The 13,993-nt window shown below is 49.8% G+C and overlaps 1 protein-coding gene across 1 annotated transcript; it reads left to right on the top strand.

Moving 5' to 3' along the window:
• The first annotated feature begins 779 nt into the window (after positions 1-779).
• Positions 780-4,670, top strand: LOC109318344 (gap junction beta-4 protein-like). Its single transcript, XM_019547537.1, has 2 exons — positions 780-1,426; positions 4,583-4,670. The coding sequence occupies exons 1-2, from the start codon at positions 780-782 to the stop codon at positions 4,668-4,670; spliced, it is 735 nt and encodes a 244-aa protein (XP_019403082.1).
• Positions 4,671-13,993: the final 9,323 nt, after the last annotated feature.

Raw genomic sequence — 13,993 nt, 5'->3', positions numbered from 1 at the left:
CCATTCAGACACCCAGCCCAGGCCAATCCTCCACCCATTCCCACTCAGCAGTGTGTTGTTGTTCCAGCTGGAGTCAGATATATTAGGGCCTTCCTGGGACTTCGGTTGTGCAACTGGGCTTGGGCAAGGGCGACTCCCAACCAAGTGCCAGATAGAGAGGTCCTGAGCCCTGACCCCATCATTACCTTTCCAATGTCCTTGGGTTTTATCTTAATCCTCTCTTATGGCTCTGATGAGCAGGTGAGCACAAGGGAAGGTATAGCATTGGCACTGATCTCTGCTGGATGGTGACTGAAGTCAGGAAAGAGCAGGGTTTCTAGTGCCAGAGCCACAAATCAAGAGCAGATCCTGCTGTTTGGACACAGCCCGGAGCAAGGGGGAGTCAGATGCTTCACCACAACAGGAGGACTGGTGGCTTTGTCACTTGAGACTCGCCTCTGAAGCACTGTCTCTCACTCGCTCTGGGTAAGGTAGCACATTACTTCAGGTCTGTACAGGTAATAATAAATCACTAGCAGGTCTTCTCCCTGTACTAGCTTGGCTGGGCTGGCCAGAGAGTTGTTGTGGGGAAAAGAAGCCAAGGCTCTTACTTCTCCACTATCTAAAGCACCAGACTCCTTGGGTATGTGTAGGCCACACTGAGGTCTGGGGGTCCTTATTCCCTTCTGTGCATGCATAGCTCAAGTTACGGTGTAGCCCTCAAGTCCTGACTCAGTCCAGCTCACTCCACTGTCATTGCCTCCCTTCCAGCTCCTGCTCCACGCCCCGCAGAGGACAGGATGAACTGGTCCTCACTGCAGGACCTCCTGAGTGGGGTGAACAAGTACCCCACAGCCCTGGGGTGCATCTGGCTCTCTGTGGTCTTTGTCTTCCGCTTCCTGGTCTATGTGGTAGCGGCGGAGCAGGTGTGGGCTGATGATCAGCGGGACTTTGAGCGCAGCACTCTCCAGCCTGGCTGCACTAATGTCTGCTACAACCATTTCTTCCCCGTCTCGCACATCCGCCTCTGGGCCCTGCAGCTCATCTTCGTCACCTGCCCTTCCCTCCTGGTGACCATGCGTGTGGCTTACCGGGAAGATCGGGAGCAGAAGCATAGGAAGACAGGAGCAGGGAAGAACAGCCAGCGGCTCTATCTCAACCCAGGCAAGAAGCAGGGAGGCCTGCGGTGGACTTACCTGCTCAGCCTGGTCTTCAAGGCTTCCACAGATGCAGCTTTCCTCTACATCTTCCACCGGCTCTATGCCAACTTTGACATGCCTCGAGTCACGGAGTGCTCTGTGCCACCTTGCCCTCATGTGGTCGATTGCTTCATTGCAAGGCCCACCGAGAAGAAACTCTTCACCTATTTCATGGTGGCCACCGCTACCCTGCGCATTGTCCTCAACCTCTGTGAGATATCCTACCTGGTCACCAAGAGGTGCTGGGAGCTTGCCACCCAGCACCAGACCAAGGGGCTCCCAAGCAAGACAGTAGAGAATGTGACTAACAGCTGGTCTCATGCCACCCAGGAGAAGAAGCAGGTTGTTAATATAGCCTCCTCAGGACAGACTACATTCAGGACTGTCCATTTGATATAGGGAGGATGGCCCCATCCCTAGGAAGTGCTGGTGAATGGAGAAGGTTGCCCTACCTGGGTTCAGGATCTACAGTGCAGGTGTAATCAACCCATTTAACTTTCCAGTGGCCTCAGTGCCCCTATACTCACCAAAGTGCCATTCTGCATCTTGCAGGATTTCACAGTAAAGTCAACTTTGAAGAAAAGATAGCAATGCAGTTACAGCTTTGGCAGAATAAGCTCTTTAAGGGCTCCATCCAGTGCTCGCTGAACCCAAGATCACACCTGTATGTGACACATACACTGACAAATAGCAGAACCATTCAGAGTCTTCCAGACATCTATCTTTTCAATGGCAAAACAATTTTTTTTTAAAGCTTCCCCCCACAAATGTTTTCCATTTCCTGGGCAATTCCAATCAGTAGTCTGAAAGGGGTTAATCAAAGTGTGGCACGTGTTGTAGGCATGTTGCAGACATGAGTGATAGGTGATGGCTTAAGCACATTGGTGGAAGAGGGCTGAGCAGTTCAAAGACCCATCTGTAAGCTTCCTATTGATCTTCTGAAGTCTATAACTCTTGATGAACCATTTTTTCAACTACCTATGGATCATTTAGCAATTCTTTTTATAAACTATTTATAAATACATCCGTCATATCAAGTCCTTCCTGCAGAGTCTTTCCATTGACTTCAAGAAGCATTAGGTTTTGGTGCTTGATATGTACCTCAAAGCAGCGGATAAAACAGCATCTCATAGCTGATTGCAATAGGGACTTCTAATACATCTTTGTACATCTCTCCTTTTTGGTTTATGCTTGACATTCTCTGTACCTGTCTCTTATCCTTTGAGGGAGTTTGGGGGTTCCTTCATGAACAGAAGATGGTGCAAAATCTGCACCACAGAGCCTCACCACAGAGCTCACAGACACCTCACCACGTAAGCAATGCCTGCCCGGAAGAGCATTCCAGCTATATACCCCTCTGTGAAATATGAAACGTCATAACCAGAAGGAAATATGACTACATCTTGCTTACCACCAAACCACTTCGAGGTAAACAGACTATTCCAACTTTTCTCTGAGCCTAACCTGCACAGAAAATGAACTGTTCCAAACAGGAGATTTGGCCACACCTTCAACTCGCCTACGAAATACGAACTTTCATTTCTACCCAGGAAAAATTTTACAATGCTTTCTCCGATGCCTGAAGAAGGACGTTTGTGCCTGAAAGCTTGCAATGAAGGATTTTTTTTTGCAAAAATCTAGTTGGTTTACCATGAGTCCTGATTGGTTTTTCCTCTAGACCAATACGGCTACAACCTGGATACCTAGGCAAACTAGGCACATACCTAGGGTCCTTCTCTCCGCAGCACTGGCATGAATGGCCCATCCACCTCCCTTCCCTTCCCTTCCCTTGCCCTCCCCTCCACTGGCCTTGTCACCATCATGGCTGCTTCCTCGCAGAGGCACCAAGCCCCGCGCCCCATGGGCAGCAGCACCAAGGTGGAGAAGGGGGCCTCAAGTTTGTTTGCCTAGGGCCAACTAAAGGGTTAATCTGGCCCTGTTTGATCACCTGTGTTTGGTTGTGACCTCTTCGGAAAATCAGAGCACAGACCCTATCTGGAACATGCCCCCTAACAGTCCATAGGTGGTATGTCAAATAGCTCCTCGTCTCACGGCAGGTTTGCTGTAACAACCAAATGCCTGGAAGCAGCAGCCCACTCTCATCAGTCACGATAAAAGCCATTCGCACAAACAGCACGGAGCCAGCAAGTAGGGCGGATGTATAAACGAATTGCAACGGTATTCAGCCCACGCTGGTTTTGTTCCTCTCTTCATTGCTGAATTTCTCCTTGCCGATCTGTGCTGAGGATCTGGCCAGACCTCTTTTCTGTAGTGAGCCCTGCGCAGAACTTCTGATGTTCCTAAGACAGAAAAGGAAAGGCGAGGCAAAGGAGTCTCACTGCGGAGGGAAGAGAGCGAAGCACTTAGAGATGATTTGGTGATTTGGGGGCATCTCTGGTTTTGGGTGCCCAACTCAAGGTGCCACCGAAGGGGCCTGGTTTTCAGAGGACGGGGGCTTGCTGGATATCATGTCCTTTTCAAGTGCTTCCAGCTGGGCCCTTGGAATCCAAAAAAGCCTTGGCCCCAGGTTGCAGGAAGCTGTCCTGACTCTGTAGACCCACTCTTTCCTCCCTTGCCCTATCTCACCTTTGTCATCTTCCACTTGCTATATCACATCTTAAACCGGAACCGCCTTAGGTCAGGAACTGCGCTTTTCTCCCTGTGCTGGGAACACACCATTCACATAGAGATAAAAATGAATTTCAGGAGCGAAAGCGATGTAGAAATGACCTAGATTTGACCCAGTTACACTTGGCTTGAATTGTCCCTGCAATCTGCCACCAGCTCCAGAGGCCCTTGGATTCTGCCATCTGTTTGCAAGTGCTCTCTGCTGCATCTCCGGCACAGTAAAGAATCTGACAGCAAATCCTTTGCTAGGACGATGTGGGATTCTGGTGGGTTTTAGGGTGGCAGCTTGGCAGTTTTGAACACAGTCACCTTCCCGGTTTTCATGCCAGGCTTTATTTTTAGGGATACTAATTAATAATGCCGTAAAAACTAATTGGGAGCTTCATGGCGTGTTTGTTTTTGCAATCTGAAATGACAAAACAAGTGCAAACAAATGCTAATGTGGGAGTTTGTACAGCCGGAGGACTTGATGGGGTGTGAAATGGTTTAAAACAACGATATTAAAAAATAAAATTAAGCTAAAATGGACAAGCTCTACAAAGATAGAGCTCACAAGCCCATCAATACTCATAGCCACGCTGAATTCTTGTGAGATGTATAATATTGGGCAAGGCCCATCCTGATTTCCATAAATAATGGAGATGCTGTGTAAAGGAAGCTTGCTTAATAATAATGATCTACTAAGCTTTTAGGGCCTGTGGCACAGCTAGTGTTCACTCCCATGGGAATCAAGGTGGGAAACAAGGTGACTGACACAACAGGAGTGTCATTTCCAGGAAGGTCAGATCTCAGAGGGGGTCATTCAGGTCTGCAAAGAGATCAACACCAGCAAAGTGCTGCTTAAGCCTGATGGAAACAATCTAGTGTTTTAAAGATGAAGACATAGGTGCAGATTGGGTGTGATTTTCCCCAAGTGATGCAAATCTTCCTGGAAATGACACTCCTGTTATGTGAGTCACCTTGTTTCCCACCTTGATTCCCATGGAAGTGAACGCTAGTTTTGCCACAGGCCCAAAAAGCTTATTTGATAATTATTCTGAAGCTAGCTTCCTTTACCTGGCATCTCCATACCTGTGACTGGAAACAGGGATCGGGATGGGCGCTGCCCAATGGATTCAGAGCTTGAAACCCCGGTCCAGTTGAACCAAATGCAGAATTCTCATTAACTTCAGGAAGTCCAGGATTTCAGCCCTGGGTTTTGGCGCTGGAAAAGGCCTTTTGCAATTATCCTGTCTGACCTCTTGTAGCACACGGGAAGGCCTGTTTAGAAAGACACCCCAACCTTGATCTAAAGCCTCCAAGAGACAGAGAATTGACTGCTTCCCCCAAGAAGTTGTTCTGATGATTGATTCCACTAGCTCGGGCCACTTTGGGCCAAGAGCGGTTTTCTAGATTGATCTGATTTGAATCTGGCTTCTAGCACCCCCTTCCCTTGCAGTGGGGGGCAGGGGGAGGCTCTGATTTGAGCACCCGTGCTCATCACCACTGAGGTCTAGGAAGCCAAGCTAACTACTACTTTATTTTGTAGCACTGCAACGATTTCTTTCCTTTATGAATGCCCTCAGGGGCTCATGTCCCTTCTTTGTGGCCAAAATCCAGCTAACTAAGCATTTCACATTTGCAGCTGGGACATTCCCTACTGGAGCAGGTGAATGGGGCTTTTTGGGTGACCTAAATGGAGTCTTCCATTTCTGAGCCCTTGCTCCCATAGCTTCTGCTAAATCTATTGGTTAGCTGTGGGTCTCCAGAGAATGCTAGACATGGACAAGACTTGTTAGGACACTCTGGCCAGCTCTTGGCTAATTCAGGATTGTTCTTTACAGCATGTTAACTAGTGTTTGCTGTGGACCAGCGGTTGTTTCACCAACTGAGCAGCAGCAGGCGTATTGCCCTGGCAAGTCGGGAAGAAATCAAAGGCAGAATTCTACCTTTCCCCGTGATTAATCTCTGCAGTGTGGTCTGCACGTGCTCAAAGCTTACTGGTGGCATCAATAGGGGTTTTTAGGGCGAATGTGTGCAGAGACACTGCCCTTTCTGGGCAACGAGGCTAGCAGCTAGTGGAGGCGCTCGCCATGCTGACCGAAGAGGAGATGATTGACCTTGCACTGCAAAGCGACTCGTCTCTTTTCACATGCCACTCCTCCGCGGGGGCTGTGTTGAAGTCGGTCTCAGCTGTCACGGATCACTTCTTCTCTCCCTTTATGCTGTCTTTTCTTGTAACCAGTTTGCAATTCATTACTCGCTGGCTGCAGGCTGGTGTTCCTATCACTCTTCAAGTTTTAGATCTTGCCAAGAATCCCCCTTCATGCATGAAGCATGCGTGAAACTCAGCTGCCTCATGAAAAGCTTCATAAACTCATTCTCCAGTTCCACCCTCTGTATTGGGTGGAATCGGAGAATTGGAGAAAATGAGGGTTGGAGGGGAGCTCAGGAGATCACATCTAGTCCAACCCCCTGCTCAAAGCAGGACAGTTCCCAAATATATCATCCCAGCCAAGGCTTTGTTTCCCTGGGTCTTAAAAACCTCCTAGGACAGAAAGTAGCCTGTTCCAATGCCTTACTACGCTCCTGGTGAGACAGTTTTTCCTTTTATCTAACCTAAACTTCCCTTGCTGCAACTTGAGCCCATTGCTCCTTGTCCTGTCATCTGCCACTGCTGATAACAGCCCAGCGCCATCCTCTTTGCAACCACCCGTCAGGTAGTTGAAGGCTGCTAGTAAATCCACTCCATCTTCTCTTCTCCAGACTAAATAAGTCCAGTTCCCTCAGCCTCTTCTCTTAAGTCATGAGCTCCAGCCTCCTAACCATTTTTGTTGCCCTCCACTGGACTCTCTCCAATTTCTCCACATCCTTTCTGTAGCAGGGGGTCCAAAACTGGACACAGGACTCCAGATGTGGCCTCACCGGTGCTGAATAGAGGGGAATAATCACTTCCTTCAGTCTGCTGGCAATGCTCCTACTAATGCAGCCCCATATGCCCTTAACCTTCTGTGCAACAAGGGCACACTGTTGGCTCACATCCAGCTTATTGTCCACTGTTACCCCCAGGTCCTTTTCTGTAGACCTACTGCTTAGCCAGTAGGTCCCCAGCCTGTACTGGTGCATGGGATTGTTCTGTCCTAAGTGCAGGACTTTGCACTTGTCCTTGTTGAAATTCATGAGATGTCTTTTGGTCCAATCCTCCAATTTATCAAAGTCTCTCTGAATCCTAGCCCTACTCTCCAGCATATCTACTGCTCCCCCCAGCCTGGTGTCATCTGCAAACTTGCTGAGGGTGCACTGCATCCCATCTTCCTGGTCACTGATGGAGACATTGAACCAATCCAGGACCAACCCCTGAGGCACTCCACTTGATACTGGCTGCCAGCTAGACATCGTGTCATTGATTACTACTCTCTGAGCCTGACGATCCAGCCAGTTTTCTATCCACTTTACAGTCCATTCATCCAATTTGTACTTCCTTAGCTTGCTTGCTAGAACATCGTGGGTGGTCATAACAAAATCCTTCCTAAAGTCAAGTTATATCATGCCCACTGCTCTCCCTGCATCTGCAGAGCCAGTCATCTCATCATAGAAGACAATCAGGTGGGTCAGGCATGACTTGCCCATGGTGACTCCATGCTGACTGTTCCTGATCACCTTCTCTTCCTCTAAGTGCTTAGAAATGGATTGCTTGAGGAGCTGCTCCATGACTTTTCCAGGGACTGAGGTGCAGCTGACCAGTTTGTAATTCCCTGGATCTTCCTTCTTCCCTTTCTTAAAGTTGGGCACTATATTTGACCTTTTCCAATCGTCTCCCAGCCAGCACAAGTTTTCAAAGATAATGGCTAGCGGTTCTGCATTCACATTGGCTAACTCCCTCAGCACCCTTGGGTGCATCACATCCAGCCCCATGGACTTGTACATGTCCAGCTTTTATAAATTGCCTCCTGTTATAATGGCTAGTACAGCATGAATGGTTGCTGCACATTGTGAGCGCCATCAGGATTCAGTCACCCTGTCAGCCTCAGAATTTAACTTTTCAATCTATTGTGGCCTTGAACACCATGAGAGGGTCCTGTGGGCATGTTCCCCACAAGACATGGGTGGGGGAGCACTGTTTTAATGACTTCCTCCATAACACAGACCATAGTAAACCCTGCATCTGTTCCAACAATTTGAAAGGGAATCAGAGCATATACTTGAGAAAGTCATCCAGCATGGACTTAAACAGCCCAACAGATGCATGAACCCACCATGTTCATGGGCCAGCTGTCTTGGTGGATAATTCCCCTGACTGTGAAAACCTACATCTCATTTCCAGTTGAGATTTTGCTCTGCCTTGGCCGGCTACATTAAAAGAGCTCTCCAATGCTGGATAGCTTCCTCTAAAGGTACTTATCTCCCTTCATTTCCTCAAGAGGACCAGTTTAATAACTTGAGTTAAACAGCATAAAACCAGGGGGACCTGGAAAACCTAAAGACTGCAGAGATTTTATTGCAATTTAAAAAGGATGGTGATGGTTTCCAGCATACTGTCACTGCTGCATTAATAGGAATGAATTTATTGTAATCAGCATTTGGAACTGAATTAATAGCTGCTGCCTGGTTTAGACTGAAGGTTATCATCATGTTCAGATCCAGCATTTGCAATGGGCACGCGCTGGAATAGGGTGGGGTTGGCTCAGCCCTTTGAAATGGGAAACCATATCGCTCTAATTTCACCCTCTCTGTGCTCCAGGTCTACTTGGCCTGTGTCCCTTTAAGACCATGTGGCAAGCGATTAGGTGCTAGAAATTTCCAATTTGGAAAAAAGGAAAAGAAGGCGCTGGAAGCAAAGGCATTTAGCAAAGAGCTGGCGGGGCCTCTCCGTAACCCACTGAAGTCCAGAGATGAACAGGGACCTGGTTGCTGTGTGACTATGGGAAAGTTGCCTCTGTCTCTGTGCCCCATTTCCCCCCACCTCTGTCTGTCCAGCATAGTCATGAAACGGTGAGCTCTTTGGAGCATGGGTTGTCTATTACTATGCACATACAGAACCTAGCACAACGGTCCTTGTCTGTACTATAGCATCTAGGCCAGGGGTGGGCCAAGTATAACCTATGGGCCAGATCCAGCCCACCAAGGGATTTTGTCCGGCTCATGGCAGGCCTCTCAGTCTCAGCCAGCCCAGGTACCAAGGGCCCCCTGGCCGGTGGCATGTGCTGCCAGTCCCACCACCCCCAGGCATGCAGCAGGCCTGGGGTGGTGCAGCAGCTGGACTCTGTTTCCTGGCAGCCCTGTGGCACCAGCATCTCCTTCCAGCTGCCACCACTGCTGGACCCAGCCCTGCTACCTGGGCACCCTACCCTGTCCACTAACCATTGAGGGCAGGACCCTCAGCCAGGCGGCTGGGATGGGGCCGTGGGTGGGTGTAGAGCAGTGTCTGGGAGTGAAACAGGAGGGGCCGTAGAGACCCCAGGATCTTGGGGTGGTAATAACGTGGGCCTGGGGGCAGAGCCACAATGTGCTCCCCACATACCCCTGCAATGGGCATGAGTTCTGCAGGCAGGGGCATGTGGGCAGTGGATCGCTGCTTTGCCCTAGCCTGTGCTATTACCACCCTGCAACCATGCCCCATGATCCCAGCCTCACCAGCTTGCCCCACTCCCAAACACCACTCCCCACCTGCCCACAGGCCACATAGGGAGTTTTTGTGAGCTGCTGCATGAGGGCGGGGGTAGGGAGCCCATGACAGCTCAGCAAGACTCCCTACCTGGCCTGCAGGCCCTGAGAATTGCTCTCCCTTGATCTAAGCACTGCAAGGATTCATATGATAATGGATCAGCCCTGTGGTGTTTCTGTTCCTGCTTCCTGCCTCTGACATTGGTGGACTCTAGCTCCTGCAGAGGAAGGCACTAAAAGGGGGGACAAAAAAGACCCTGTGACTCATAGTGATGTGGTGACTTGGTCCCAGAGCCTCTGTCCTGAACTCCCACCGGTTAGCGGTTGGTCTATGCTGCAAAGCAGAGTCTTGTTCAAAACTCTCAACGTCTTTCAGTCCTCGCTGCTAGCTCTTTCCCCTTCTCTGGGCACTTCTACACGTGCACAGTAGCTGAAATTACTGCACAGTATGGGCGTGCATCTACACGTGCATGCCCACACTGCACAGTAAATATGGAAACTTCCACCAGCGTGAGGCTAAATTTGATACCTGCACGACACAGGTATCAAATGTATGCCCAATTAGTTACTGTGCAGTAACGCACGTGTAGACGCCTTACTGCTGCTCAGTAACAGTGTGTGTGTGTGAACTGACTTGGGAGTAACTTTAGTTCCAAGTCAGTCCATATACACCATTAATGTGCTTTTATGCCTGCACGTGGAGACACTGCCCTATTCTTGCTAACTGCACAGGAGCTTACTACGCAGTAAATTTAAGCCAGAGTAAATGCACATGTAGACCCATAACCTAGCCCAGTCCTTGAAAGCCCTGTCAGGCTCCTGTCCTCTAAGCCATCACATGGCAGTGAATTCCACCAGGCTAACCAAGACCATGTTTCCTTTCTAATCTAGATGCCCACGGCAGAAAGCTGAAGGCTTCCCTAGAGCAGAGGAAGTTTCTGACATTCGCATGGAGGAAACCTAGGGAGCCCAAGCAAGCAACACCGCCCCTGTACTGAGCACAGCACTGTAATTCCTTCATGTACAATTAGCACCTGGATGCCCTGCAGAGAGATGCATAAGGTGATGAGAGGTGGAAAGCCATGGAGATGCAGGTACGAGCCTGGCTTTGCTCTTAACGAGGCATTAGTATGGGAATCATGCGGAGCCACAGCCCTGGCAACGTGTTACATTGATTTTTATGTTATTTAAAAAAAGGGGAGGGGGGCACACTCTTGGTGTGTCGCAGGAGCTGTTTGAATGTTGCAGACAATGGCAGAATGAGGGCCTGCTGCTGTCTCTGTCTCCCATGTTTTATGTATGAAGGGCACACCAGTTTCCCAGCATGTGACATCAAGGGTGATTAATTAAGCGGCGGGGGAGGGCAGTAGTTCTGCAGATCCCAGGAGGAGGCTGCCAAAGTGCAAAGGGCTCCTGCTGCCCGCAGGCCACATCCTGCAAGCAGTGCTGTCTTGTGCTGGAGGCTGCTTCCCAATGCATGTGGCATTCATGGCCCAGGAGAGAGAGCGCTCAAGGGAGTCTCAGACAACCCATGTGTTCTGGTTCTGTGCCTCAGTTTCCCTACCTGTAAAAGGAGAACAATGCTACAGACCTCCTTTGCTAAGGGCTTGGAGATCCACTGGGGGAAGGGGTTAGATTGCAATGGTCATCATCATTGCACTGCCCAAGCACAGCACAGCTATGGTTTGCTGGGTGCTCTGCAGCATGCCCAGACACAGCAGGCAGCGATGTGAAGAGCGGGTTAAGGCACTTCAAAAAGATCCCAGCAAGTCTGTGGCAGAAAAGGGAGTCAGTACTGACAACCAGACTGGGATCATCTCTTTGATCCCAGTTGGAGCTGCTTCCTCACCCAGGGAACCATGTTGCCCTTTGAGCTCATTGCCACAAAAGCTCACTGAAACCAGGTGACTAATGGACTTCAGAGGGAGGCCTGGGTGCTGGCAGGGATAACAATACAGGCATTAATTGAACAGCAAAAGTCTGAGAAGCCTCAAAACTCTCCTCCTTCAGGGCATAAAGCAACCTCGGATACTTAGCTAGGGACAGACGTTACACATAACCCAGTTTAAGTGATCAGAAACTGGTTTAAACCTGTAACAGAACAGATGTTCACTGCATATAAACTGGTTTGAAAATGGCTGAAATGGGCTTGAGATAAGCCTGGTTGAATGCAGTTATCAGACTTAACTGATTTGGGTCAAAATGGTTTATGCAATGTCTGTCCCAGACCGAGGGCTATAAGGAAACATCCCCTGGGGAATAGGTTAGCCACGGGGGCAGGATTTTTACATCTTCTGAAGCAGCCGGTTGTGGCCACAGTTGGAGACAAACACTGGTCTCGAGGCACGAGTCTGATCTGTTGTGGCAAGTCTTGCGCTCCTGTGTGCGCCCCCCTCGCTGAGGAGCTTGTTCCTCCCCTGCATTCCCATGAGGCGAGTCCCCATGCGGCACAGCCCTGAGACAGAATTGGGAGGGACGTGGCTCCATGAGCAAGAGCGAGATCACTGCACAAAACGTTTCCTTTTGCAGATGTCTTTTCACCTCCTGAGTATACTTAGCTCCTGTTAAAACACATTGATTTGCTCTAGCATGCGGAGATTATGTAAAGAGCTGAGGGACTGCCTTTCACCTACCCTGGACGAACCTGTTCTAGGGATTACGTGCAGGGTTTCACCAGTTCCTGTCTTTGAGAAAGTATCGTGCAGAAAACTGGCTGAAGCATTGGGGCCTGCCAACCTCCACTTCCCTCAAACACAAAGACATGCCCAGGGGCTCTTCTTTGGGGCGGGTGGAGAAGATCAGAACCAACCCAACTCAGCCACGGATTAACGGGACACACTGGACACATCTACACATTCATTAATGCACATTTAGTTTATTTCTTCCTTAATAAAGTACTAACTAAATGGGCAGTACCTAGAGTTACTGTGCAGTAGCACTGGCACGTGGTTATTTGGTGATGCTTACTGCACACTTGCCTAATAACACTGCGCAGTAGGCTATGAGCACAGTTTGTGCTGTGATGCGCTACTGCGCAGTGTCATTAGGCTAATGCTCAGTAAGCGTCTTGTGTAGACAAGCCCGCTGTAATGGCCACTGCTTGACCACCAGAAGAGCGAGCGTACAGCAATCCTGGAGGTAATGACCCACTAGCAGCACCTGGGTGCTTCTTGCAAAGCAGTGGTTGAGGATCAGCATGATTACAGCAGAGGAGCAGGACTCGGGACTCCAGGGCTCTGCCTCTGGCTGTACCTGCTTTTCCTTAGACGAAGATGAGAGGGAAGCTCAGTAGCAGAGGTGTAGAAAGTTGTTTCCTTCTTTATACTCCAGCAAACACAAGAGAGCAGCAGGTACTCCTGAGATTTCTGAGATGAAGGAAAGGAACGTGTGAACACCACTCCTCTGTGCAGTGAGGTCCAGCTCTCCCACCGTGGACTCCGGATAATGAGCTGACTATGGCTCTCTGGGGTTTCTGATGGGATCCTGCCATAACAGTGAACAGAGCACTTACCATTTCTACCAGTCACCCTGTTCTTTCTAGAAATCTTTGCCATTCCACTGCCTTCAGCTTACCTGGGCTGAGAAATGGACCCCTGACCTTTCAGGAACAGGTCTGAACTGAATGTGATTCACCAAGGACTCATGTATCCAATGCACAACTTACTCTTCTTCTTAGAAGAGTCTCAATAGAGTGAGTAGGGGTGTCGAAGCCAGAGTTGCACCACATCACAGATCTTTCCCTGCAGATCCCAATGAAACCCGAAATTAGGGGAATAAACAAGGCTTGGAACAAACTGTGCTGCAGGAAGAACAGTGCTGCAGTCCTGCAGGCCTCGCTACTGACTTCCAGCAATGCACACAGGATGAGATAGCCCCTGCTTCAGGGCTCCCAGTCGAAACAGGTGAAGGGCAGGTGAGGACATGACTTGCCTAAGCTCAGATAGCAGGTCCAGAAACAGCACCTCGACCTGCTGCATCTCAGTCCAGTACTAGCCACTGTGGACTGTGGGGTCTCACTCAGGGGATGGGCATATGAATGATTTAGCATGGACATGGGAGCAGGGCTTTACTAGATGTCAGCAGCTCTGTGACAGCTGCCCAAGTGCCCACCTGGCTCTGGGAGAAGTGGATGCTAAGCCATGGAAGCACAATGGTTTAGGGACGGAGGGTAAGTTGCTCCGGGCAGCCGCCACTTACTATGGAGTAAGAGCGTATACACAGGAAAGCACTGCAGTGCGGAGCCACTGCTGTGTGCTCACGGCCTCACTCCCTTTTGCCCAACAGCGAGCTGCTTACAAGCCCCGACCCATCAGTCAGCCCGTCAGACAGAGAGCCCTCCTCGCTCCAGCTGGCCGAGAGGGCCGGACCATTTCTCACAACGGCAGCCCTCCAGCCCAGAGGGGACCACTGGCTTTTGTACTTCCAAAGCCTGGATGCAAAGTCCACGAGAGGCTTCTGATGCCAGATTCGGAGTGGGTCCCCCTTCTGTGTTAAACAACAGGTGCGGAAATCCACTTTCCTTCCAGCAGTCCCTTTCCCTAGCC

The sequence above is a fragment of the Crocodylus porosus genome, unplaced genomic scaffold, assembly GCF_001723895.1.
Source record: "Crocodylus porosus isolate Cpor-Errol unplaced genomic scaffold, CroPor_comp1, whole genome shotgun sequence".
In the NCBI taxonomy this organism is placed as follows: domain Eukaryota; kingdom Metazoa; phylum Chordata; order Crocodylia; family Crocodylidae; genus Crocodylus; species Crocodylus porosus.
The sequence above is the reverse complement of the archived record's forward strand: the minus strand, read 5'-3'. Positions and strand labels throughout refer to the sequence as shown.